This window comes from Podarcis erhardii (assembly GCF_964252035.2).
Source record: "Podarcis erhardii genome assembly, chromosome: 4".
Classification (NCBI taxonomy): Eukaryota; Metazoa; Chordata; class Lepidosauria; order Squamata; family Lacertidae; genus Podarcis; species Podarcis erhardii.
In genome coordinates, this window is record NC_138508.1 from 74,680,418 (window position 1) to 74,704,357 (window position 23,940).

The window sequence follows — 23,940 nt, forward strand, 5'->3', positions numbered from 1 at the left end:
ACGCCTGAGGCTTTTAACCCTCTCTCAGTTTCTCTCTGCCGGTCTTTTTGACAGTCCTTTATTTTCAACACCAACTCTCGAAGAAGCTCTGTCCCAATAATGTCCATTTTTCTTCCAAGCAGGCCTCTGTATTTAAAAATGGAGCTCAAATTTTGTTTCTCAAGTCTTTTAAATCTATATGTCCCAAAAGCTCCAATTTCCATCTTAATCAAATTTATGCTTCCAGGCCTCTGGTCTAGCTTTATCTTCTGCAACATTGTGGCTTCACCTTCAATTTCCAGCAAGTCCTCATGTGTCTCTTGGGATTTATCAAACTTCATTTCCCCAGCTGCAGCAGCTTCTGTTCCAACTTCAAGGGCTTTTGGTTCCGAAACGAAAACTTGTATCAAGTCTCTTCCTGTTCCCATAAGATTGTTTACTGTATCATTCAATGCTGTTGCCCTTCTTGTCAAAATATCGCTCTGGTCCTGGAGCTTTCCCAGAAGATAGAAAGTCCTATTCAGCTCAGCGAGTATTTTTCCACTCACAGCCATTTCTTGCAATGTCTCAAAAGTCCCCTCTAGGGGGATTCTGTTTACTTAGTGTCTTTCCAGTTTCAATCCAATAGACCAAATATAACTTATTTTCCTTTACTCCCGACAATTTGTATCCAAATTAAAGAAAATCTAGCCAGCAGAGTCACCAAAAACAATGTTTCCTTTTATTTCCCAGCTTTGACAGCTAGTTTGACAGCTGTCAAAGTCCGTATCTTTTCAGCAGGCTCTCTCACAGATCACTCCCGGGTCCCGGGGGGTTGCACTTTAACTTAAGCCGATTCTTATCCTCCAGCAAAATCAGTTATACTGTCCAATCGCGAAGATAGTAATTTTTCTTCCAAAAAGGCAAAGATGTTTCTCCCAACTTTAGTTATCTGGTCCTTGCTTTAGATTATCTACAAGGCGGGGGGGGGGCGGACTTCCTTTTTACACCTCCCCCGATCGTACCAAATTTAAAAGAAAGAATTTCCCTTTTAAGTCCAATTTCCGTATTACTCACGGGTTGTTGCTTTTAGTCCGAATGTTTAAAGGAAAAAGTCAGCGCTCTCCGTCCATGGCATGCGGCTTCGCTCAGCAGGGGAAGCAGAGGACTCTCAGCACCGTGCCGCTCCCCGTCCCCCGTTCCGTAGCCTTTAAAAAGGCTCCTTTGCGGGTCGGGGGGGCGCTAATGGTGCCCGCCGAGTCACCACGTCCACAGGCATCCACACCTGTGGTTTTTAAGGGTCCCCGCGTCGCCGGCGCGGCAGAACCCGATCCCTACTGAGCCAATTCCCTCCAGAGATCGGAGGGAATCCGCCATTAGATGTTGGCGCTAACCCGGAAGCCATTAGAAGTTGGCGCTAACCCGGAAACCCTTCCATTTCTATAGCCTATGCTAAAATCGGATTACTTGCAAATGCACCAACATCATTGTCCTCAAGATGTACCTGCCAAAGCATCCACTGTGCATTGCTTCTGTACCAAGGAATCCAGACTTGGCCAGAACCAAAGCATAGGAACTTAGGACTGCCTTATATTGAGTCAGGCCATTGGTCTAGTTCAGTATTGTCTACATGGGTTGGCGGTACATCTCCAGGATTTCAGGGATTTCTCTAAGTTCTGTCTACTGGAGATGCCACAGGATGAACTTGGGAACTTCTGTATGCAAGCAGATGATCTACCTCTAAGTGGTGGTCATAGTCTAAGCATTTAACTCCAGCTCTGCACTTATAGCATGTAGTAAATATCTGTTGCATTCCATGAGAAGATGTGTGACCTGCAACTTGCATTATCCAGTTGAACAGGCTTAGCTGAGGAAGGAGGTGATTGCATGACACATGCTGACTGGCAAGAAGCACATTCAAGTCCAATGTGAGATTTCAGTTCTAAAAGCAATACTGGACATCCTGGAACTGGTCAACTCCCCACCTGATGATGGCCCAAATATCTTTTTTGATGTTCTAGAATTGCAGTGCAACACTTTATGGTTTACCAATGCACAACACAATTTATGTCTACAAAGGCAATACAGCCTTAATTCACATGCACCACTTGTACATTTTGGTACAAATGGATATGCAAAGGAATGGATATCCAAAGGAATATTAATAGGTTAAATGTAGATAAATGGCTCATCTATGTGCAAATGCTTGTTCTGTTTTAGACATCAGAACTCAGGGAAGCCTTGGAGTTTTTGAAGCCTGTAGGAATTCTACACAGCCACTGACTTTAGTGAAAATGGATCAAACATGACAAGCAGGTAGCAAACTGATGAGACCATGACTTTCTCTTGACTAGGGTGTATGCAAAGGTACTCTGCACTTGGCTTCGGGAAGGTAATGGATCATTTTTAAGAACTGCACAGTCTCATGCAGGCACAACACTTTAGATTTCTGTACTTGCAACAGACTTCTGTATTTATTGACTCCTGATTGTTTTATTTTTCTTGCTTTTCAGGCAAGAACACAGAATTCATCAGGCAACAGAGCTATGTACTTGGACAACAAAGATGACAGCGCCATGTCCAAAAAAGTAGATATGGAGCTGACCCAGGCCCCTATCCCACACCACGTGGACTTGCTCGGAGGTGTAGCAGCAGAACCGATTCCCAACAATTTCAGTGAGCTGGAGCTGTTGAAGGAGATGATGGCTGTTCAGGGAGAGCCACACAAGCCCTACCCAAGCAGTGCTCCAGAACAGGAATGTTGCATTACCTTGGGGAAAGATTTCAGCCCACTCTCCATGCAGGGAAGGTAAGGAAAACCAGAGTCAACAGATTCTGCTTCATCTGATGGCATATTGGTGTGGTTGTTTTTATTCTCTGACTCAGTCGATAAATGTTTTATTTAATGTCTTCCTGCAATATAATTAATGGGAAAGAGGCTTAGTTAGGAGGTTGGAGTGGCCAATTGCTGGGAAAGGATATTCTCTCAGCAGGTTTCAGAACTAATACCTGCTTTTATAGCAGCTGTGTTGCATGCATTTTTTTTGGGGGGGGGAGCAATGTTTTCTGATATCTTGTTTTCCTTACTGATGTTTTATTTAAACCAAATGCTCACAAAAAGGATGCCTTTGTACTGCTTAAGTTGAAACATAAATGGCCAAAGTAGAGGAATTAACTCTCTAATTATGGTTGTCTGCTCTAGTTGTAAAAATGATGCATTGTACTCCTGTTGCGAAAGTTTGAACAACAGCCATTCTTTCGGAGTTTGATTACATGGGGCAAAGTGCACCTATGGTGCCCCCCCTTGGGGCTGATTGGTGTGGTAGCCAAGTTTGTCAGTGACACCAAATTAGTCAGATTGATGAAAATCCAATGAGACTGTGAGGTGCTCCAAAGGATCTCTCCCAACTGGATGAATAAATATTTCTATTTATTTATTTACTAATTAATTAAATTTATATACCACCCTTCAACCAAAGGTCACAGGGTGGCTTACAGCATAAAAATTCAAACTGAAAATACAAAATGCATATCATAATAAAAAGCCTGGTTATAGAGTTGCTGCATAATACATATCAGCACCAAATACATTCTGCTGCCACCTGGCTCTTGCCACTTAACTGGTCTCTGACGCAGAAGTGGAAGAGCCTCCAGGTGAAGTCAACCAGTGGAAGGTGGGAGAGCAGGTGGGTCTTGTTCCCCCTGGTAAGTGATGCCCAGTGTACGTCAATGCCAAGCAATACATAGTGGGGCAAACAAATAAGGAAACCGTAACTTCACAAATAGATTCGTGGGATATGAAAAGGAAAAGAGATATACTAAAAGGAAAAAGATACTGGTGTCATGCAGGATAACTTAATATAAGCAGCAACTCCACATCTACCAGTGAACAGAAAGAAGGCAATTCGCTATTAGAAAAGGGAGTGGAAGGCTAAACCAGTGAAGGCAGTGAAGGTCCTGTGTGAGTGTCTGGAGGTGGTTGGACGATGGATGGCAGCTAACAGATTGAGGTTGAATCCTGACAAGATAGAAGTACTGTTTTGGGGGGACAGGAGGCGGGCAGGTGTGGAGGACTCCCTGGTCCTGTATGGGGCAACTGTGCCCCTGAAGGACCAGTTGCGCAGCCTGGGAGTCATTTTGGACTAACAGCTGTCTATGGAGGCGCAGGTCAATTCTGTGTCCAGGGCAGCTGTTTATCGGCTCCATCTGGTATGCAGGCTGAGACCCTATATGCCCGTGGACTGTCTCGCCAGAGTGGTGCATCCTCTAGTTATCTCTCGCTTGGATTACTGCAATGCGCTCTATGTGGGGCTACCTTTGAAGGTGACCCGGAAACTACAGCTAATCCAGAATACGGCAGCTAGACTGATGACTGGGAGCGGCTGCCGACACCACATAACACCGGTTTTGAAAGATCTGCATTGGCTCCAGTATGTTTCCGAGCACAATTCAAAGTGTTGGTGTTGACCTTTAAAGCCCTAAATGGCCTCGGTAAAGTATACCTGAAGGAGCATCTCCACCCCCATCGTTCTGCCCGGACACTGAGGTCCAGCACCAAGGGCCTTCTGGCGGTTCCCTCACTGCGAGAAACCAAGTTACAGGGAACCAGGCAGAGGGCCTTCTTGGTAGTGGCACCCGCCCTGTGGAACACCCTCCCACCAGATGTCAAAGAGAAGAACAACTATCAGACTTTTAGAAGACATCTGAAGGCAGCCCTGTTTGGGGAAGTTTTTAATGTTTAACAGACCACTGTATTTTAATATTTTGTTGGAAGCCGCCCAGAGTGGCTGGGGAAACCCAGCCAGGTGGGTGGGGTATAAATAATAAATATATTATTATTATTTTATTATTAAATACGTAGTACCTTGAAAGCGGGTGGCGCTGTGGGTAAAACCTCAGTGCCTAGGACTTGCTGATTGTATGGTCGGCGGTTCGAATCCCCGCAGCGGGGTGAGCTCCCGTCGTTCGGTCCCACTTCCTGCCCACCTAGCAGTTTGAAAGCATCCTTAAGTGCAAGCAGATAAATAGGTACCGCTTTATAGCGGGAAGGTAAACGGCGTTTCCGTGTGCTGCGCTGGTGCAGGCTCACCAGAGCAGCTTCGTCACGCTGGCCACGTGACCCGGAAGTGTCTCCGGACAGCGCTGGCCCCCAGCCTCTTAAGTGAGATGGGCACACAACCCTAGAGTCGGACACGACTGGCCCGTACAGGCAGGGGTACCTTTACCTTTTTACCTTGAAAGAAATCTGAGGTACAGAGTCACAATCAGAGCATCTGAAGATAGGAGGCAGGCTTGTAAATGCCTCTGCTCCCCCAGGCTCTCTTGCCTCTGTTACCAGTAAGAGCAGCAGCAGCCCTGGCAAGGGTGTACCACCTTGTGAGGGACTAGTCCCCTGGCTAGTCTCACAGGCATTTCCCGGATGGGGCTCTTTCCTTCGTGTAGCCCTGCAATTCAGGTGGAGGATGGCAGTCTGAACACCTGAGGACTTGGAGAGGATGCTAAACCCTTTTGCTCTCCTAGCTTCTCTTGGGTCTTCCATGAAGGGACAGAAACCGCATGGATAGTGGCAGTCTAAGGATGCACCCACTCAGTCCTAAAAATCCCAGCACCCTTAACAAACTAGAATTCCCAGGATTCTCTGGGGGAGAAGCCATGTGCTAGAAATGTGCTTTAAATGTATGGTGGGATGTAGTCTTAAAGTGAGAAAGCCTTGCTATGTGAAGTACTAGTATTTGTCTGATATAGCAACCATCTTCTTTGAGATCAGCTATTCTCTTGGAGCCATAGCTCAGAAATTCATAAATTGCCCAAGTACATCTGAAAATCTGAGGATCTGTGTACGTGTGTGGGAAATTGCATACATCTTTCCCCACTCCCTAGTAAGTCTTGCCTATTTTATTATTTACTACAGCCTTTACAAACCTGGTACCCTCCAGATATTTTGGAGTTGTGAACTTCCACCAGACTGCTAAGAGTTGTAGTCCAAAACAGTTGGAAGACACCAGGTTGCTGAAGGCTGGCATTTTGAACTTGGCTTGAAAACTTGGGTTAGTAAGCATTGATGTGCCTGTATCCGAAACCATGTAGAGTGCCTTCCATCTCACAAAGGATGATACTGTAGAGTTTGTTGCCTGAGGTGAAAGATGCGAAAAAGGGGAAACACAAAAAATGTTCAGGAGGGTAGTTCACCTTCCTCATGAGAAAAAGTCCCTTGAGCCTTTTTTCAGTTTTAAACAAGGCAACCAAATGGCGCTGCTATCATCATCATCATTATCAGTCTCTTGAACTTCTGACACCATTTTGGTGTTCAACGCTGCCCCTCTCTACTGACTGCCTCTGTCCATGTTTGATCCCTGGCAGCTCCAGATTAAAGGATTGGGAGCAAGAGACTGAAAAGGCCTCTCTCTGGCACAGAGCCTGGAAAGCCAGAATAGACAATACTGGACTGGATGGACAAACATTTTGGTTTGATATACGGCAGCTTCTTGTGTTAGTAAGAAGGATCCACAACACATAATGAACTTACAGAATTTACTGCCACAAGATGTGGTATTGACAAAAGATTTACACGGACTTAAAAGGGGATTACAACTAGATTTTGAGCCATTGCCTTGCCATTCAAAGGAGGCAAAAGCAAGAGCAAAAAGTGTTTTGTTGGGTTCAGTAATAAATGAATGTTTTGTTTCATATTTTCCTGCAACGTAAGGAGTGGGAAAGTGACATTGCTAAGGAGATGTAACAGTCAAGTGCCTGGAGAGACACATTCTCCTAGCAGTGCTCAGAACTAACTCTCTCACAAACATGCCATATACCAGGGGCTGTGCCCCTGATTTCTTCCCTTGCCACCCCCTGCTACTCGCACCGGCTCAACAACCCCCCCATTCCCTGTAGACCTTTTCCAGCTTCCCTTAGACCTCATAAAAGCCCCCACCCCCTTACTGACCTCACCAGCTTCCTTTAGACCTACTCCCCTTAGACTTGGCAGCAGAAGGGTTGGATGAGAAGTTGGCCAACATGCAATGGTGGCGAGGAAGAGGCATGACTTTCCTGTGCCCACCTTGGGTCTCAGCAGTCAGTCAGCAACAGGCTGTGGAGGGGCTGAAGTGTGACCTAGGGACTTTGGGGGTGTCCCTTCAGGCAGAGGTGCCACTCCTGAGACACACTTCCTTTCCATGTATGCTGCTGGCTTATGTGTGCTGTTTGGGATGTGGTAGCAGTACCCACTGTTTCTGGTCACCTTCCTAATTGACTTCTTGGGACGAGGTGACAAAAACAGCAGTGCATCACCACACTGGCCAGGGAGGAGGAAGGTGACCAGTGACAATGCTAGCCACTCTGGGACACTGGATCTTGGGGGCAGGAGCACCTGGGCTGGCAAGTGGAGAAATGGAGCAAAATCTCCATGCCTTCTGCAGAGACGATTTATTTGCTTTGTGAGCATTTGAGAGGCATTCAGGAGGATATAATGAGAGAATAAAATGCCAGTTGCTTTAATTCATCGGTTTGCCAACCCTAATATGTTTCCTGCGTGCAACTTTTCTTCTTTGCGCTCAAATAAATACGTATCTAACAAATAGGTTTGCTAACCTTGATTCTTTTCTGTGAAGAAAATCTGACTATTTATGTTTCCCTCTCTGTGACGACAACAGAAATGCAAAGCTGTATTCTCCAGCATTTCACTGCGGCTGTGTGCCCCCCCCCCCAAGCCTCCCTAAAGATATCTGGCTGCTCATGTTGGGAGACTGACTGCATGACTAGATGGTCCTGCATGGCAGTTCTTATGCAACAGATGCCAGTAGCACCACCAAAGAGACATTTCCCCAATGGGTTTTTTTGTTTCTTACTTGCATGTGAGGTGAGCCATTACTCTTGTCCCTTGTGAAGAATGTTCTATGTAGTAGAAAACTCCAGCAAAGGATCTGCAAGCCTGAATGAATTCATCTTTTCTATATTCTTAGGATGAGTAGTTCAGCAGCTATTGTTGATTTACGTAATGTGCATTTCCCAAGGTTCTAAAGAAATAATAATAATAATAATAATAATAATAATAATAATACCAGCAGCCTTAGATAGATCCAAACATTAATCTTTATAGGAGCAATAGGAGCAACTTCACCCGCTTCAGTCATGCCACTGACATGTGAGCACCAATCCTCTTTAGGGTTTTATTGACAGCTGTTTCATCATGTAAACCTCTTAGAGTGAAAACCATGAACGTGATTTTAATGAATATGTCTGATAAAAGGAATGGTAAAGCCAAGGTGGGGTGGGAGGAGGAGAGTTGGAAAAGCAGTTTTCCTTTGAATTATTAGTTGTATTTATGTTGGGGTTTTTTTTAATGATCAGCGCTGCAAGGAATATACAGATTGAATCAGCAAAGATCCAGAGGATCTCTCTCTCTCTCTCTCTCTCTCTCTCTCTCTCTCTCTCTCTCTCTCTCTCTCTCATTCTCTCTCTGTGTTTTACACATTGCTAGGGCATTTCCCCTCATGATACAGGATAGCTACATTAGCTTCAATTTCCAAGAGAAAATGCAGAATGGGTGATACTAAGGCTAGCCAAATCAGAGTGTGATTTTGAAAGCTTTTCCTCTTTCATCCAAAGAAGTTGGATTAAATTAAAAAGAGAATCCTTTCCCCTCTTTTCATGTCTCTTGTCTGGATTCAACATAGCAGCCCCATTATTATTATTATTATTATTATTATTATTATTATTATTATTATTATTATTAGCCCCAGTTTGGTTTCTGCTTTTTTAATTACTCTTTTTTCTTTAATGGATTATGAAGTGCATTGGAAACTGCAGTACCTATACCCCAAACGTGTTGGGTAAACTTACAGGGGGAAAAAGAAAAGAAATTTTTAAATGGCAAATCTTTAGAGCAACCTTTTAAGGAGCTTCTGCTTCTTTTACCACAGGTTGAATAGCAATGTGTATCCAGAAGGTTGCTATTCCAAATCTGTTCATAGTTGTATAACAGTTTTAAAGAGGATTATAGAGCCAGAAATATTTTCTCCAGTCTATTTAGTTAGAAATCAGAATATCTCATAGTCCATATTACAAGAAATATGGCCAATTTTATATACATTTTACATGTTTAATCTATAGACAACATCTCTCCCCTGCCCTGCAACACACATAGGTTGCATTAGACAGCCAATCTTGCATTTGTTTTGGAGTGTCACCTTTCAAATATATGTAAACCTAACTGAGTTGTGTGAAGTCACGGGAAAGACTCTGGATCCAGAGCTTAGCTGAGCCCTGTGACATGAGTATGTGCAGAGTGCATTTCTTTTCATTTGCATTATTATTACAACTAGTTCCAATTCATCTAATTGCAAAGGCTTCCTGGGCAGGCTGTGGCTTCCAGTGCAGCTTGATCTTTGCAACTTCTCATTTTAGAATTGACGACTGTGCTGTGTTACGTATAATCCTGGCTTGCTTAACTACTTATTGTCTATAATGCAGAAGCTGGTGACTCACCCAGGATCATCTGCTGTGTTTAGGGACTTTGGTGGGATTTGAGTGCCAGTGTTGTTGGCCTCCCTCGGACCTAACTCTGATTTTGTTTACAGTTGCCCCAGTTTGAGACGATGCTCTCTATAAAATGGCATTACCGTTGCATTATTTAATTTTATTTATAATGGTACTTATAAACCACCAACTAATAAGAAAAAAACATGAGGGTTCATTGGATGAACTGTGTCTCTCTCTAAAGCAGTGTTTCCCAAACTTGGGTCTCTGGCTGTTTTTGGACTACAGTTCCCATCATCCCTAACCACTGGTCCTGTTAGCTAGGGATGATGGGAGTTGTAGTCCAAAACCAGCTGGAGGCCCAAGTTTGGGAAACCCTGGCCTAGTCAGTCAAAATGCTGCTTTGGATCTGATTTCTTCACTTAGTGCTCCATTGCTTTCACATCATTCCAGATGTGAGGAATGGTAGATGGGATGTTTTCGAACAATTCAGCCAACATGGCAGGGTGGGGGAACAAACATGGAAACTGAATGGTTGGAAAACTGGTGGCACTGCACACATCCCATCTACTGGGTGTGTGAATGCATTTTGGTGAATGGTAGGTGAAATTGGGAACAGAGGACTGTGAATTATGAATATTTTAGAGCTGGCACATTTTGTAACATTGAACACCTGCTTTGCCAACTCTCCATTTACTCTATAAATAAATTCCCAATATTGTGTTGAGCCAGTTTGCTGCTTAGTCTCCTTCCCACCTGACCTCTTTAGCTCACTCTTCAATGACTTCCAGAGACATTAATTAGATTTGTGTCACTGATACTGCAGAGGTGATATTAAAGCAATGACCTGTGATTTAGATCAACATCTTGTGCCTCATCTGAGAGGAGCATATAACTTTTGCTTGGCACCAAATTATTAACAGCAACAACAGTGTATCTTGGGCTCAACTTTTAAATCGTCTTTTAAGAGGTTGTTGAGTTTCCTTATGCACCTCAGCGCAACGGCTGATATTCAACTGTAAACTTGGCTTGAAAGTGCATGTGTGACCCACCAAGCCCATCCACATTGGTTAGCCCCATTTTTGCTGTCACACAGAAGCAGAAAAACCATACATGAAATGGGCTTGTTTGCTTTGGTATAGAAACGGTACAGGTTAGCTGTGCACCTTTCCCCTATCTAACAACAACAACAACAACAACAACAACAACAACAACAACTACTACTTATACCCTTCCCATCTGGCTGGCTTTCCCCAGAAACTCTGTGTGGCTTCCAGCACTTATAAAAACATAATAAAACATCAAACGTTAAAAACTTCCCAATACAGGGCTGTCTTCAGATGTCTTCTAAAAGTTGTGTAGTTATTTACAACCAGGTTGGGATGGCTGGGATAGCAGGCTTGTTGGTTTTTGAATGTCTTATGTAGATTTTTCAGTTTCGTTGTTCTGTATTGGACAAAGACAATAAAGATTATCATATCGCATTTATCTCTTTGACATCTGATGGGAGGCTGTTTCACAGGCTAGGAACTACTGCCTGGTTCCCTGTAGCTTCAATTCTCGCAGTGAGGGAACAGCCAGAAGACCTTTGGAGGTTCTATATAGTCATGTAAAAGTTATGTGGATAATGGATATATATCTGTTTGTATGAAACTGGGCTCGGAATGGGTCCCTGTTAAGGGGGAAAAGTCTGTAGCCTCGTATGCAGAATGTCCCAGAATCTATCCTTCAGCTGGGGCTGGGGAATGTCTCCTGTCAGAAAAACTTCTGACACTGTAACACTAAAAAACTTCTGTCGGTCAGTGTAGACAACTAGATGGTCAGTGTAGACAATTAGATGGAACTAGTGATCTGACTCAGTATGAGGCAATTTCCCGTGCTCACATTAGGAATTGATTTTTGCCTTTGTCTGTTTAGCCCAAGTGGCAAGTGTTACAGCCACAATAAAGAACTCTAGCTTAGCCTAGTGTTTTGCCCTGGAGGAATGTGATGGGATGATGAGCTACTTGTGCGTAAAAGTTTAGTCCCTCAGATCTTGGGCATGTTTCTCAAGACTCTGTCTACAGCGGAGCCCCTTAAGCATGACTCCCTTAATCGCTGGCAGAATCCGACAGTGGGCGTCTGCGGAATCTACTCCAACATAAAAGTTCCTTGACGGAAACGCGTCTTCGGGATTCTCGGCGCGACAGTTTCCAGCGAGGAGTGGGTGTGCCTACAGGAGGTCCTGAGACCTCACCACTGTTTTCGCTAGAAGTCTCCCTGAGCCATCCCTCCGACTCTTTCTTTGGGAGCTCCCTCTCTCCCCCTGCTGGTGCCTTCCTCCGCTGCTGAGTCTCTCCTAGCTTCCGAGAGCCCCTCCACCGCCTGCTTTTCCGATGGCAGTTCCCTGACATCCACCTCCCCTCCAGGGCCCCCTTCACCCCCTCCTGCCCCCTCCTCTATGGGCGGCGAGGATGGGAACCCCCGGAAGGAACTTCCCTCGTCGTCAGAGGACTCGAACACCTTTCCCCATTGACTCCTGTCTCTTCTTCCCGAGTACATTCCTCATCGGAGTCTACACCCTCTTCTTCCCCTGATTCGGGGAACCCTTCAAACTCCTCTTCCTCATCGGTGGTGCCGAAGTGTTCCCTCCCGAACCGTGTCACTGGCTGAGGTTTCCTCGGAAACCGTTGATGAAACATTTCTATTAACACCTCGTCATTGACCTCCTCTGCCGGTACCCATGTGTTTTCTGACTCAGGTTCCCCTTCCCATTCTACTAAATACTCCACTTGATTCCCCTTCCACCTGGAATCGACGATTCCTGCCACATGATTGTTGCGTTCCCTTTCTTCTATGACTGGTGTTTGTGTGACCTCCCCTTCACGTTCCCCCCACTCCCGCCCCTCTCGGTACGGCGACAGTAAGGACCTGTGAAATACTGGATGCAGTTTCATGTGGTTGGGCAACCTGAGTTTGAATGCCACTGGGCTGACCTGTTGTATCACCTCAAACGGTCCCAGCCGCTTAGGCCTCAATTTCTTGCACCCGCCCTTGAACGGCAGCCCTTGGGTGGATAACCACACTCGGTCCCCCACCCTTATGGTTTCACCCTCCCGTCTGTTTTTGTCTGCTTGTTTCTTGTATTCTTCCTTGGCCCTTTCTAAATTGAGCTGGAGTTGCCGATGGATCGCTTCCATCTCTTCTACAAAGTGTTCCGCTGCAGGGACATTCCAACTTTCCCCTCCTTCACCTGGAAATGCTCTGGGATGACACCCATAATTGGCCAGGAAGGGACTCATCCCTGTGGACACATTCTCCGCGTTGTTGTAGGCAAATTCTGCCAGAGCCAACTTATCTACCCAATCATTTTCTCTATCATTTACATAACACCTCAGGTATTGTTGTAAAATACCATTTGCTCTTTTTTTTTTTTTAAAAAAAATAATTTTTATTAATTTTCATAAACAAAAAACACACAAATAAAAACATTCATAAACAACACATGACTTCCCCATGCCTCCCCTTCACTGCACCCTTGTTTCAAAATTTTTTTTTAGCAATCCTTCATTCCATTTCTATATTTAATTTCCCTCAAGATTCTCTTGACTTAAATATTTACAGCTATAATTCTCTGTTTCTTACCCCTTGACATTTTATCAATCTGAGATTTTGCAACAGTTCTTAAGATATATTTTAAATTTTTTCCAGTCCTCTTCCACTGTCTCTCTCCTCTGATCACGGATTCTGCCGGTCATCTCTGCCAGTCCCATAAATTCAGTCACCTTCGTCTGCCATTCTTCCAGAGTAGGTAATTCTTGCATCTTCCAATACTTTGCCAGGAGAATTCTTGCTGCTGTAGTTGCATACATGAAAAAGGTCCTATCTTTCTTTGGTACCAATTGGCCGACCATGCCCAAGAGAAAAGCCTCCGGTTTCTTTACAAATGTCCACTTAAGGATTTTCTTAATTTCATTATAGATCATTTCCCAGTAGGCTTTAACCCTTGGGCAGGTCCACCAAAGATGATAGAAAGTTCCTTCACATTCGTTACATTTCCAACATTTATTATTGGGCAAATGCTATATCTTTGCAAGCTTGACTGGAGTCATGTACCACCTATAGATCATTTTCATTATGTTTTCTTTCAAGGCACTACATGCCGTAAATTTAAGGCCTGTGGTCCATAACTGTTCCCAGTCAGCGAACATAATATCATGACCTAAGTCTTGTGCCCATTTGATCATAGCTGATTTAACCGTTTCATCCTGTGTATTCCATTTCAGCAACAAATTATACATTTTAGACAGATTCTTAGTATTGGTCTCTAACAATTCTGTTTCCAGTTTTGACCTCTCCTTCTGAAATCCTAGTTTCCTGTCCTGCTTAAAAGTCTCATTTATCTGATAATAATGTAACCAGTCTCGAACTTTGGATTTTAGTTTCTCAAAGCTCTGTAATTTAACTTTTTCACCGTCATATTCTATAATTTCACAATATTTTGGCCAATTAGAGTCCATGTTAAGTTTTTTCACCGCTCTAGCTTCCATTGGTGACAACCATCTGGGTGTTTTATTTTCCAACAAATCCTTATATCGATTCCAAACATTATACAAAGCTTTCCTGACAATATGATTTTTAAAGCCCTTATAAACCTTTGCCTTGTCATACCATAAATATGCATGCCAGCCAAAATTGTTATCATACCCTTCCAAGTCTAAAATGTCTGTGTCTTCAAGAAGTAGCCATTGCTTCAACCAGCAGAAAGCTGCTGCTTCATAGTAAAGTCTTAAGTCCGGCAGAGCAAAACCCCCCCTATCTTTTGCATCAGTTAAAATCTTGAATTTTATTCTGGGCTTTTTGCCCTGCCAGACAAATTTGGATATATCTTTCTGCCACTTCTTGAAACAGTCCATCCTATCTAGAACTTGCAATGTCTGGAACAAAAACAACAATCTCGGCAATACATTCATCTTAATAACGGCAATTCGGCCTAACAAGGATAGTCTCAACCTAGACCATATGTCAAAATCTTTCTTAACTTCCAGCCAACATTTCTCATAATTGTCTTTGAACAAATTCACATTTTTAGATGTTAAATTCACCCCCAGATATTTCACTTTTTTTGTTATTTCCAAACCAGTTTCCCTTTGAAAACTATCTTTTTCCCCCATCGTTAGATTTTTTTCCAGCACCTTTGTCTTCTGTTTATTTAATTTAAAACCAGCCACTTGACCAAATATTTCAATTAGTTCTAAAACTCTTTTTGTGCTGGCTTCTGGCTGCTGCAAAGTCAAAACTAGGTCATCTGCAAATGCTCTTAGCTTATATTGTTTAGCTCCGAGGTGTATTCCTTCAACCAGCTGGTCCCTTCTAATCATATTCAACAACACCTCCAGGACCGATATAAACAATAGAGGGGATATTGGGCAACCCTGTCGTGTCCCTTTTTCTATTGGGATCTCGTCCATAACCACACCATTCACAATTAATTTAGCTTTTTGCTCAGAGTATATTGCACCTATACCGTTTTCAAAATTTTGGCCTACCCCCATCCCATGGAGATTCCTCTTCATAAAGCTCCAAGAAATATTGTCAAAGGCTTTCTCCGCATCCACAAAAATCAAAACTGCTTTTCTATTTATATCAGTCTCCAATAGTTCCAAAATATCTATAATGTTCCTTACATTATCTGACATATGTCTCCCTGGGAGAAAGCCTGTTTGGTCCAATACCATTTGCTCTTTCCGCTTGCCCGTTAGTTTCTGGGTGTCGGGCCGTGGAAAAATTGACCTCTACGTGTAGTAAGCTCATGAGCTTTCTCCAGAACCTGGAAGTAAATTGTTTCCCTTGGTCAGAGACCACCCTCAAGGGGGCGCCATGCAACCTAAAAACATGTTTTACAAACAACTTGGCGGTTTCTTCCGCTGTGACTGCGTGGGAACAGGCTATAAAGTGGCACATCTTGGTTAATAGGTCTACCACCACCATGACTGCTGTTTTCCCTTTGGATCTTGGCAGATCCGTCATAAAATCTATGGATACTGCCTCCCATGGCCTCTCTGGTGTGGGTAAGGGTTCCAGTAGCCCCGCCGGTGCCAGTCTCTCCCCTTTTGCCCGCTGGCAACGGTCGCACCCCCTGACGTATTCCCGTACGTCTTCCCTCACCTTGGGCCACCAAAACTCCCTGGTAACCAACCACATGGTTTTGTGCTGCCCGAAGTGCCCTGCTGTGGGGCTGTCGTGCGATTGTTTGAGTACCCGGCCCCTCAGTTCTCCTTCCGGTATGTACAATGCCCCTTTGTAATATAACGCTCCGTTCCTTTCCTCAAACCCCCTGGCGTCCTCTCCACCTCCCCTGAGTCCTCTGAGTTTATCTTGGGCGTATTCATCGTTCTCAGTACCCTCTACCAGTTCTCTTTGCCCCACCAATGCCACCCCACACACCCAGTGGTCTTCGGGGATGATATGTCTCTCCTCTGGCGCTCCCTCCCCCTCCAAATACTCTGGTTTCCAAGAGAGAGCGTCCGCTCTAACATTCTCTGACCCTGGTACGTAGCGGATTTCAAAATGGAATTTGGAGAACTCCTGTGCCCATCTCACTTGTCTCTGGTTCAGTACTCGGGCAGCTCTCCAGTATTCTAGATTTTTGTGATCGGTGCACACCTGGACCTTGTGCTGTGCGCCAATAAGCAGATGTCGCCATCTCCGGAACGCTTCATGGATGGCGAGTAGTTCCCGGTCGTACACGGTGTAGTTCCTCTCGGATTTGTTCAATTTCCGCGAGAAGAAGGCACACGGTCTCCATTCCGACGTATCTTTTCCCGGCTGTAGAAGCACCGCCCCCACCGCTCGGTCGGATGCATCTGTCTCCACTCTCATTGGTTGCTGTAGATCCACGTGCAAAAGTTGCTCTTCCGACGCAAACGCCTTCTTTAACCTTTCGAAGGCCCGTTGCGCCTCCTCCGTCCAGACAAATTTCTTTTTACTGCTGAGACAATCAGTGATGGGCGCCATTAAGTGGGCAAAGTTCTTGATGAACTTCCGATAGAAGTTTTCGAAGCCCAGGAACCTTTGCACGTCCTTCTTAGTTTTTGGTGTCTTCCATTCCAGTACCGCTTGAACTTTGCTGGGATCCATGGCCAATCCCTTGTCTGACAACCGGTACCCCAGGAATTCCACCTCTCGGGTATGAAACTGACACTTCTCCAGTTTCACCCATAGCTGGTTTGCTTGCAGCCTGCTCAGTACCTCCCTTACGTCCCGCACATGCTCCTCCTCATTCTCTGAGTACACCAAGACGTCATCTAAGAACGCTACACAGTTCTTGTAAAGGAATGGTCCCAGGACGTGATTCATGAACGATTGAAAACAGACTGAGCCCGCCTGTAGACCGAAGGGCATAACGAGGTACTCAAAGGCCCCCAAGGGGGTGAACATAGTGGTTTTCCACTCGTCTCCCTTTCTCATACGTATCAGGTTATACGCCCCCCTTAGGTCCAGCTTGGTAAAAATTTTCCCTTTCCTCACCCGGGTCAAAATGTCATCGATTCTGGGCATGGGGAAAGTCATGGGTTCTGACACTGCATTTAGGGCCTGGAAGTCCACGACCAATCTGGGTTTATCCGTGTTTTTTTTGTCCACAAAGAACACTGGGCTGCCCCCCACCGCTCGTGACTCTCTTATGAAACCTCGCTTGAGGTTCTTGTCAATGAACTCCCTTAACTCCTGCATCTCCGTGTCTGACATTGCATACAGCTTGCCCACTGGCAGTTGTGCTCCTGGGAGTAAGTTAATTTGACAGTCAAAGGGTCTGTGCGGGGGCAGTTTATCTGCTTCTCTTTCGCTGAAGACGTTAACCAAGTCGGCGTATTGTCGTGGTACCTTCCCTTTATCTGTTACTTCCATCCCTGCTAGCGTAGCCTGGGCTCCTACCTGGGCTTCCCCTCCCTTGCAGTGTGCCAGGCAATGCGCTGACCCAAATGAGACTACTCTCTGGTGCCATCCCACTAGTGGATCATGCAGCGCTAGCCAGCTCATTCCCAATATGATGGGCGCTCCTCCCAGGGTAGCCACATTAAACGCTATGAGCTCCGTGTGTCTTGCCACCCTCATTATCATGGGAACAGTTTGTAGATTTACCTCTCCACCCAACAGCTCCCTCCCATCAATCGTTGTCACCTGCAGAGGGTTACTTAAAGGGATAGTCTGTATCTGGTGTTCAGCTGCAAACTCCTTACTCATAAAATTGCAGGAGCTGCCTGAGTCCAATAGCGCCTTTATCTTTAGTGGATGTCCGTTTGGTAGCTCTAGCACCACCTCCACGACAAGCACTGGTCTGGGGGGTTCAGGCTTGGGCACATTCACTGCTCTTTGGCCTGGCTGCTGTGCCCCGATGCTGGCAACCAGGCGTTGGCTTTTACCTGCTCCTTAACCCCCTCCTCTTCACCCCCAACAGCTCCCGCCATTCCTTGCCATCCCTTCCTTTGAGGGCAGACTCTGGCAAAGTGACCTGGCTGTTGGCAGAGGAAACATTTCTTGGCGCTCTTTCCCTCCTTCTTCCGCCCTTTGTTGGTGTTTGAAGCTCCGCGCGCGCGCGCTGCTCCAATCTCCATTGGCTCTACTGGCGGGGAGTGCTGCTCTGGTATCTCTGGAATGCGGAACTCACTCCAACGTTCCCCTTTCCCTTCCCACTTTTCCAAGGCTCTCGCCTCTTGGCGCGCTCCTATGGCAAGCGTTGATTTAGTCAATTGCTCCATAGACTCTGCCCTGGGCGCGCGGGAAAGTTCTTCCTTCACCGCCGAGGATAACCCTTCTTCGAAAAGCATTTGAATAGGGTCCGCAGACAGGTCCCACCCCAGTTTATGGATCAACATGGTAAACTCAGTCCAGTACTCTTGGACGGATCGGTTCCCCTGTTTACACGCCATCAATCGTCTGCGCACCACCCCCTGCTCAATTTCACTGGAAAACATCAGGTCCATGGCGCGAAAAATTTTCCTCGGGTCCTTTAGAGCGTCATTATTCCCTGCCATCAGGGGCCTCACCCAGTCCTTTGCCCCCCCTTCAAGATGCCCAATGACAAACGCCACTCTCGATTCCTCATCTGGGAAGTCATCAAACTGCAGATTGAGGGCGTATTGCATCTCAGTCCTAAAGGCTTGATAATTTCTGGGATCACCCCCAAACTTTTGCACCAACCCTGGCACCTTCCTGGCAAGTGGGGTGGCTTTGCCCTTGTCTGCATCCTGAGCCCGCCTCTCTTCGAGCCTCGCCGTTTGCAGCGCTAGCTGGAGTTCCAACACCCTGTACCTTTCTTCCAGGCTTGGACCCGCTCCAGCTCCTCCTGCGTCTCCGGCTCCAATTGGGTTGCTCATGATGCCTTTTTTTTGCACAAGCGCTTACAGAGACTGTCGGATTGCTGTGATGGGATGATGAGCTACTTGTGCGTAAAAGTTCAGTCCCTCAGATCTTGGGCATGTTTCTCAAGACTCTGTCTACAGCGGAGCCCCTTAAGCATGACTCCCTTAATCACTGGCAGAATCCGACAGTGGGCGTCTGCGGAATCTACTCCAACATAAAAGTTCCTTGACGGAAACGCGTCTTCGGGATTCTCGGCACGACAGTTTCCAGCGAGGAGTGGGTGTGCCTACAGGAGGTCCTGAGACCTCACCACTGTTTTCGCTAGAAGTCTCCCTGAGCCATCCCTCCGACTCTCTTTCTTTGGGAGCTCCCTCTCTCCCCCTGCTGGTGCCTTCCTCCGCTGCTGAGTCTCTCCTAGCTTCCGAGAGCCCCTCCACCGCCTGCCTTTCCGATGGCAGTTCCCTGACAAGGAAGTATGGATTGATTTTATGCCACAAGGCAATACTCTCTGTTTTAAATGTGACAGCTGCAATTATAAGCAACGGTTGTTTCTTGTCATATATTCTCCCCCCCCCACCCCTTATTTGCTACAAAGTTGTAGGGAGAGAATCACCTATCTCTGATGAACTTGTAACCTGAACAGTGTAATATTTACTGACCGATCCTACACATCAGTTACACTGAGGAGATGCACTTGCTGGTGCAATGTTCACCAAATTCTATTGTTATATGCCACTCCCAATCTCTGAGCGGTGCATGATTCCTGAGAGCTCCAGAAGCAGTTCACCCAGGGTCTGTGTTTCCTTTTGGAAATGAGGCACAGCAGAGACTGTGGTATCTTTATATTATATGGTTTATTTACACATATATACAACTTGAGCCTCCGATGGAGGGGTCCCCAGCATCATGCTCCAAGAGGGTCTGTGCAGGGACATGACTGTGATTTCATAGAATCATAGAGTTGGAAGAGACTTCCAGGGTCATCATCTACAACACCCTGCAATGCAGGAATCTCAACTAAAGCATCCAAGACTGATGGCCATCCAACCTCTGCTTTACAATCTCCAGTGAAGGAGAGTCAACAACCTCTCAAAGGAGTCCATTCCACTGCCAAACAGCTCTTACTGTCGGAAAGTTATTCCTAATTTCACTGCCCCCCACAACACAAACAAGACATGCCAGGCAATGCAGCAGCCCCAGTGGACTCGTGGATGTCTGCAAAAGCACACACGCAACCCAGAAACATGCTCCCGAGATTGCTGGTTTGAGTTCCTACAGAAGACAAGACCTCCCCTCCCTCATCTCTGCCCAGAGAACTGGAAAGGTGATCACAGCAGCAACTTCCCAAAGAAGCCGAAGCATAAGACAATACATAGTTTTCTTCACACACAGTTTCAAGTCCTGCCAGAGGCTGGGAACCCTCCCCACTCCCAAGACTGAGAGACAAAGTTCCTGGTTTCCCATTTGGTCTGCATAGCTTTAACATGACCCCCGATGTAGGATAAGGTTCTCATGCTGCTTGCAGGATTCATCTGAAATGGAGTGGAAAAGTTTTGAAGATTTCTAGTCTTCTTGAATTTCCTTTCTGCTTTCTAGTTTCATCCAGCTGCCCTTCAAGTCAACAGAACACCGTGCAGATTGTCAGTGAGCTTTCTCAAGGCTTGTGTTTCCTAGGCACTTGAATCTTACCCCATCCCCTCAGTCCAAACAACAGCCCTAGCGATTCTGAGTGTAGCGAAAGGTCTCTGGCTCCATCTCCCAGGGAACAAAGGCTCTGAATATGATTAATGTTCTGTCAGAATCCTTGAACCAGTTTGTTGAATAAGCATTTTAAAAGGTAATGTTATAAAGCCAAGGAGCAGACTCTGTGCTGAGGTTGTGTTTAGGGTTTTTGTTCACGCTCAGGCAGTTTCTGAATTCTGACATGTGAAGAATGCTGGATTAATTTATAAGGCCTGCAAATGACCAGCTCATGATCAGATGGTTTTCATATATTAGGAGTTGTAATGCAAGCTCCATTAAGGTCTTTTCAAATGATTCATTTGGAGGAGGAGGGCTTGAAAACACACCTGGAACAACTGGACGAGCAACAAAACAACCAAGCCATCTGCCTGCCCCCTCTTCCAAGGGGAATAATAGATGGCTTCAAGTAGCTAATGTTAACACGGAGAAGCAAGAAAAGCATTATCCCATCTTGCAGAGTCTGGAAAGTCTCTTCTTCACTGCTCTCCAAGACCAAGGGCTGATGGTGATTACTTAATTTCAGCAAGCCAATGCTCAAAATTGCCTTCAAATGGATCAATACTGTGAAACCAAGTTCCGAACACATTTTCTGGTGTTTTTAAAATATATATATATAATTTAAAAATATATATTATGGTAAAAATATTACAAATTCAGTAAAGCATATAGAATTGAATTCGTATGTTTTGCATGTTTGTCCAGCTGAATAGGTCCCTTGGCCTGAAACCGCAACTCCATAGTCACCTCTGACTGGACTTAACCGTCCAGGGGTCCTTTACCTTTACCAGCTGAATGAAATGGGTTTTCAGCTTAGTTTTAGAGCAACGGACAGGAAGCACAGGGTGAGATATTATCTCCATTTTTGTCATTCTAAAAATGTATAAATAAAGCCCACCTTCAGTAAAAGTATGGGGGTGTACCAAAAAAGTAAGGGGGCAGTTTATCCCTAGGTAGACATTTATCTTTTGCCTGTATTCATTAACTCTATATTAATGCTAATAATGATCATTATTAGTGTTACTTGTGCAGGTCCTGCAGCAGCAGTGCACCAAGTAGGAGGGGGTCTATTTCTAGGGTTGCCAGGGGGCACAGCATCCTCCTACTGTCCCCCCCCCACCCCGGTTACCTTTCCTGTCTCCTCTCTTTTCTCTTCCTCAGCTTCCCTTAGCTCCATTTAATTCCTTGTTCCCTCCATCTCACACTTACCCTTCAATTACCCCTCTTTCCTCCCTTCTCCTCCACCTCTTACTTTCACCACTTCTTTCCAGCCACTGTCCCTCCCCTCTGCATGCTTCTATCAAAAGCGGGAAAAGCTGTAACCCTAAATTCTAAAATTTCCCAATAGTGAATGTGTGGAGGGGAAATGAAGAGGTGGGTGAGTCAAATCGGATAGCCTTTGTAGCACCTTTGACCTAGGCAAGCTGCTTTGCAAAGTGCCAAATCTGGATCCGTACAGGAGTGCCAACCTGGCCCCGCAACAGTGAGTGCCTGGGGCTGTGGGTGCCATGCAGCATGCATGGCCCTGGCACGAATATTTGTGGGTGCATGGGCCCCAGGGGAGTTGGCACCTATGCTGTATCTTCTGATCAATTCACACCCCTAGTACATATACCTTGAAATTCCCTGCTGCAGTAGGATACAAAGGCAAATGCCGCTCCCTTTTGTGATTCTGGGAAATTAAAAGCTTTTTTTTTTTTTTTAATAATATTTATTAGCAATTTTTGTTTTAATTACAATACCAAAAAAATCAATACAACACATCTCTTAACATAATTTTCTTAACTTCTTGGACTCCCTCTCATCTCCCACTCCTGCATTCCTGACTATAAATTTTTTCCAGCAAATTTATCTCCTTATTTCTATTCTTATTGTCTAGTTTTCCGATGTTATATCTCTAATTTAAATATCCTTTATTTAGATCTTAAAAGTTTAAATATAACCAAAAATTTCCAAAACTTTATCTTTTCTTAAATTTAACTTATCTTCATATTTCTCCTCATCTAGCTTAATGGTGCCAAGTTGTTTTTACTCTAGCATCCTTCTTAACATTCATAAAGTTTACAATATTTTTGTAAATAGGTCTTGAATTTCTTCCAATCTTCTTCCACCGTCTCTTCTCCCATGTCTCGGATTCTACCAGTCATCTCAGCCAGTTCCATGTAGTCTATCAGTTGCATCTGCAGTTCTTCCAGTGTGGGTAAATCTTGAGTTTTCCAATGCTTGGCGACGAGTATCTTTTCTGCTGTTGTTGCATACATAAAAAATGTTCGATCCTTCTTTAACACCTTCTGGCCGACAATACCCAGAAGGAAGGCCTCTGGTTTCTTAGGGAAGGTATACTTAAGTACCTTTTTCAGCTCATTATATATCATTTCCCAAAAAGCCTTCACTCTTGGGCAGGTCCACCAGAGGTGAAAGAATGTTCCTTCATTTTCCTTACATTTCCAACATTTGTTATCAGATAAGTGGTAAATTTTTGCAAGTTTGACTGGGGTCAAGTACCATCTATATATCATTTTCATAACATTCTCTTTCAAGGTATTACATGCAGTAAAATTCAACCCACTAGTCCACAACCTCTCCCAGTCCTCAAACATGATATTATATCCAATATCCTGTGCCCACTTTATCATAGCCGATTTAACCGTTTCATCTTGAGTGTTCCATTTTAACAGCAAGTTATACATTCTTGAAAGTACCTTAGTCTTAGGCTCTAACAATTCCGTTTCTAGCTTCGATTTTTCCACCTGGAATCCTAACTTTTTGTCAAGTTTAAAAACTTCTTTAATCTGAGCGTAGTGTAACCAATCTCGCACTTTGTCTTTCATTTTCTCCTGACTCTGCAATTTCCAGTTATCTCCATCTTTTTCTAATATTTCCCAATACTTCGGCCATTTGGCCTCCATATTGAGTCTTTTCCGGGCCTTAGCTTCCAATGGTGAAAGCCACCTTGGAGTTTTATTTTCCAATAAGTCTTTGTATTTTATCCAGACATTAAACACTGCTTTCCTGACAATATGGTTCTTGAAAACCTTGTTAATCTTAACCTTGTCATACCATAGATATGCATGCCAACCAAAAGCATTGTTAAAACCTTCTAAATCCAATACATCAGTGTCTTCGAGAAGTAGCCAGTCTTTTAGCCAGCAGAAAGCTGCTGATTCATAATACAACCTTAAGTCTGGCAGGGCAAAGCCCCCTCTTTCTTTCGTATCAGTTAATATCTTAAACTTAATTCTGGACTTTTTGCCCTGCCAGACAAATTTGGAAATGTCTCTCTGCCACTTCCGAAAGCACTCTGTCTTGTCCACAATCTGCAAAGTTTGAAACACAAATAGCATTTTTGGCAATACATTCATCTTTATAGCAGCGATTCGGCCTAACAAGGAAAGCTTCAATCTTGTCCAACTTTCTAAGTCTCTT

At 44.8% G+C, this 23,940-nt stretch overlaps 1 protein-coding gene across 2 annotated transcripts in view; it reads left to right on the forward strand.

Annotated features, from left to right (window-relative positions):
- Positions 1-23,940, forward strand: part of OCA2 (OCA2 melanosomal transmembrane protein) — a 165,788-nt gene that overhangs the window by 18,850 nt on the left and 122,998 nt on the right. For both annotated transcript variants that reach the window (XM_081858972.1, XM_081858971.1), the window contains exon 2: positions 2,472-2,767. In XM_081858972.1, the coding sequence (XP_081715098.1) occupies positions 2,505-2,767 (263 nt within the window). In that variant the 5' untranslated portion in view covers positions 2,472-2,504. The remainder of the gene's footprint in view (positions 1-2,471; positions 2,768-23,940) is intronic.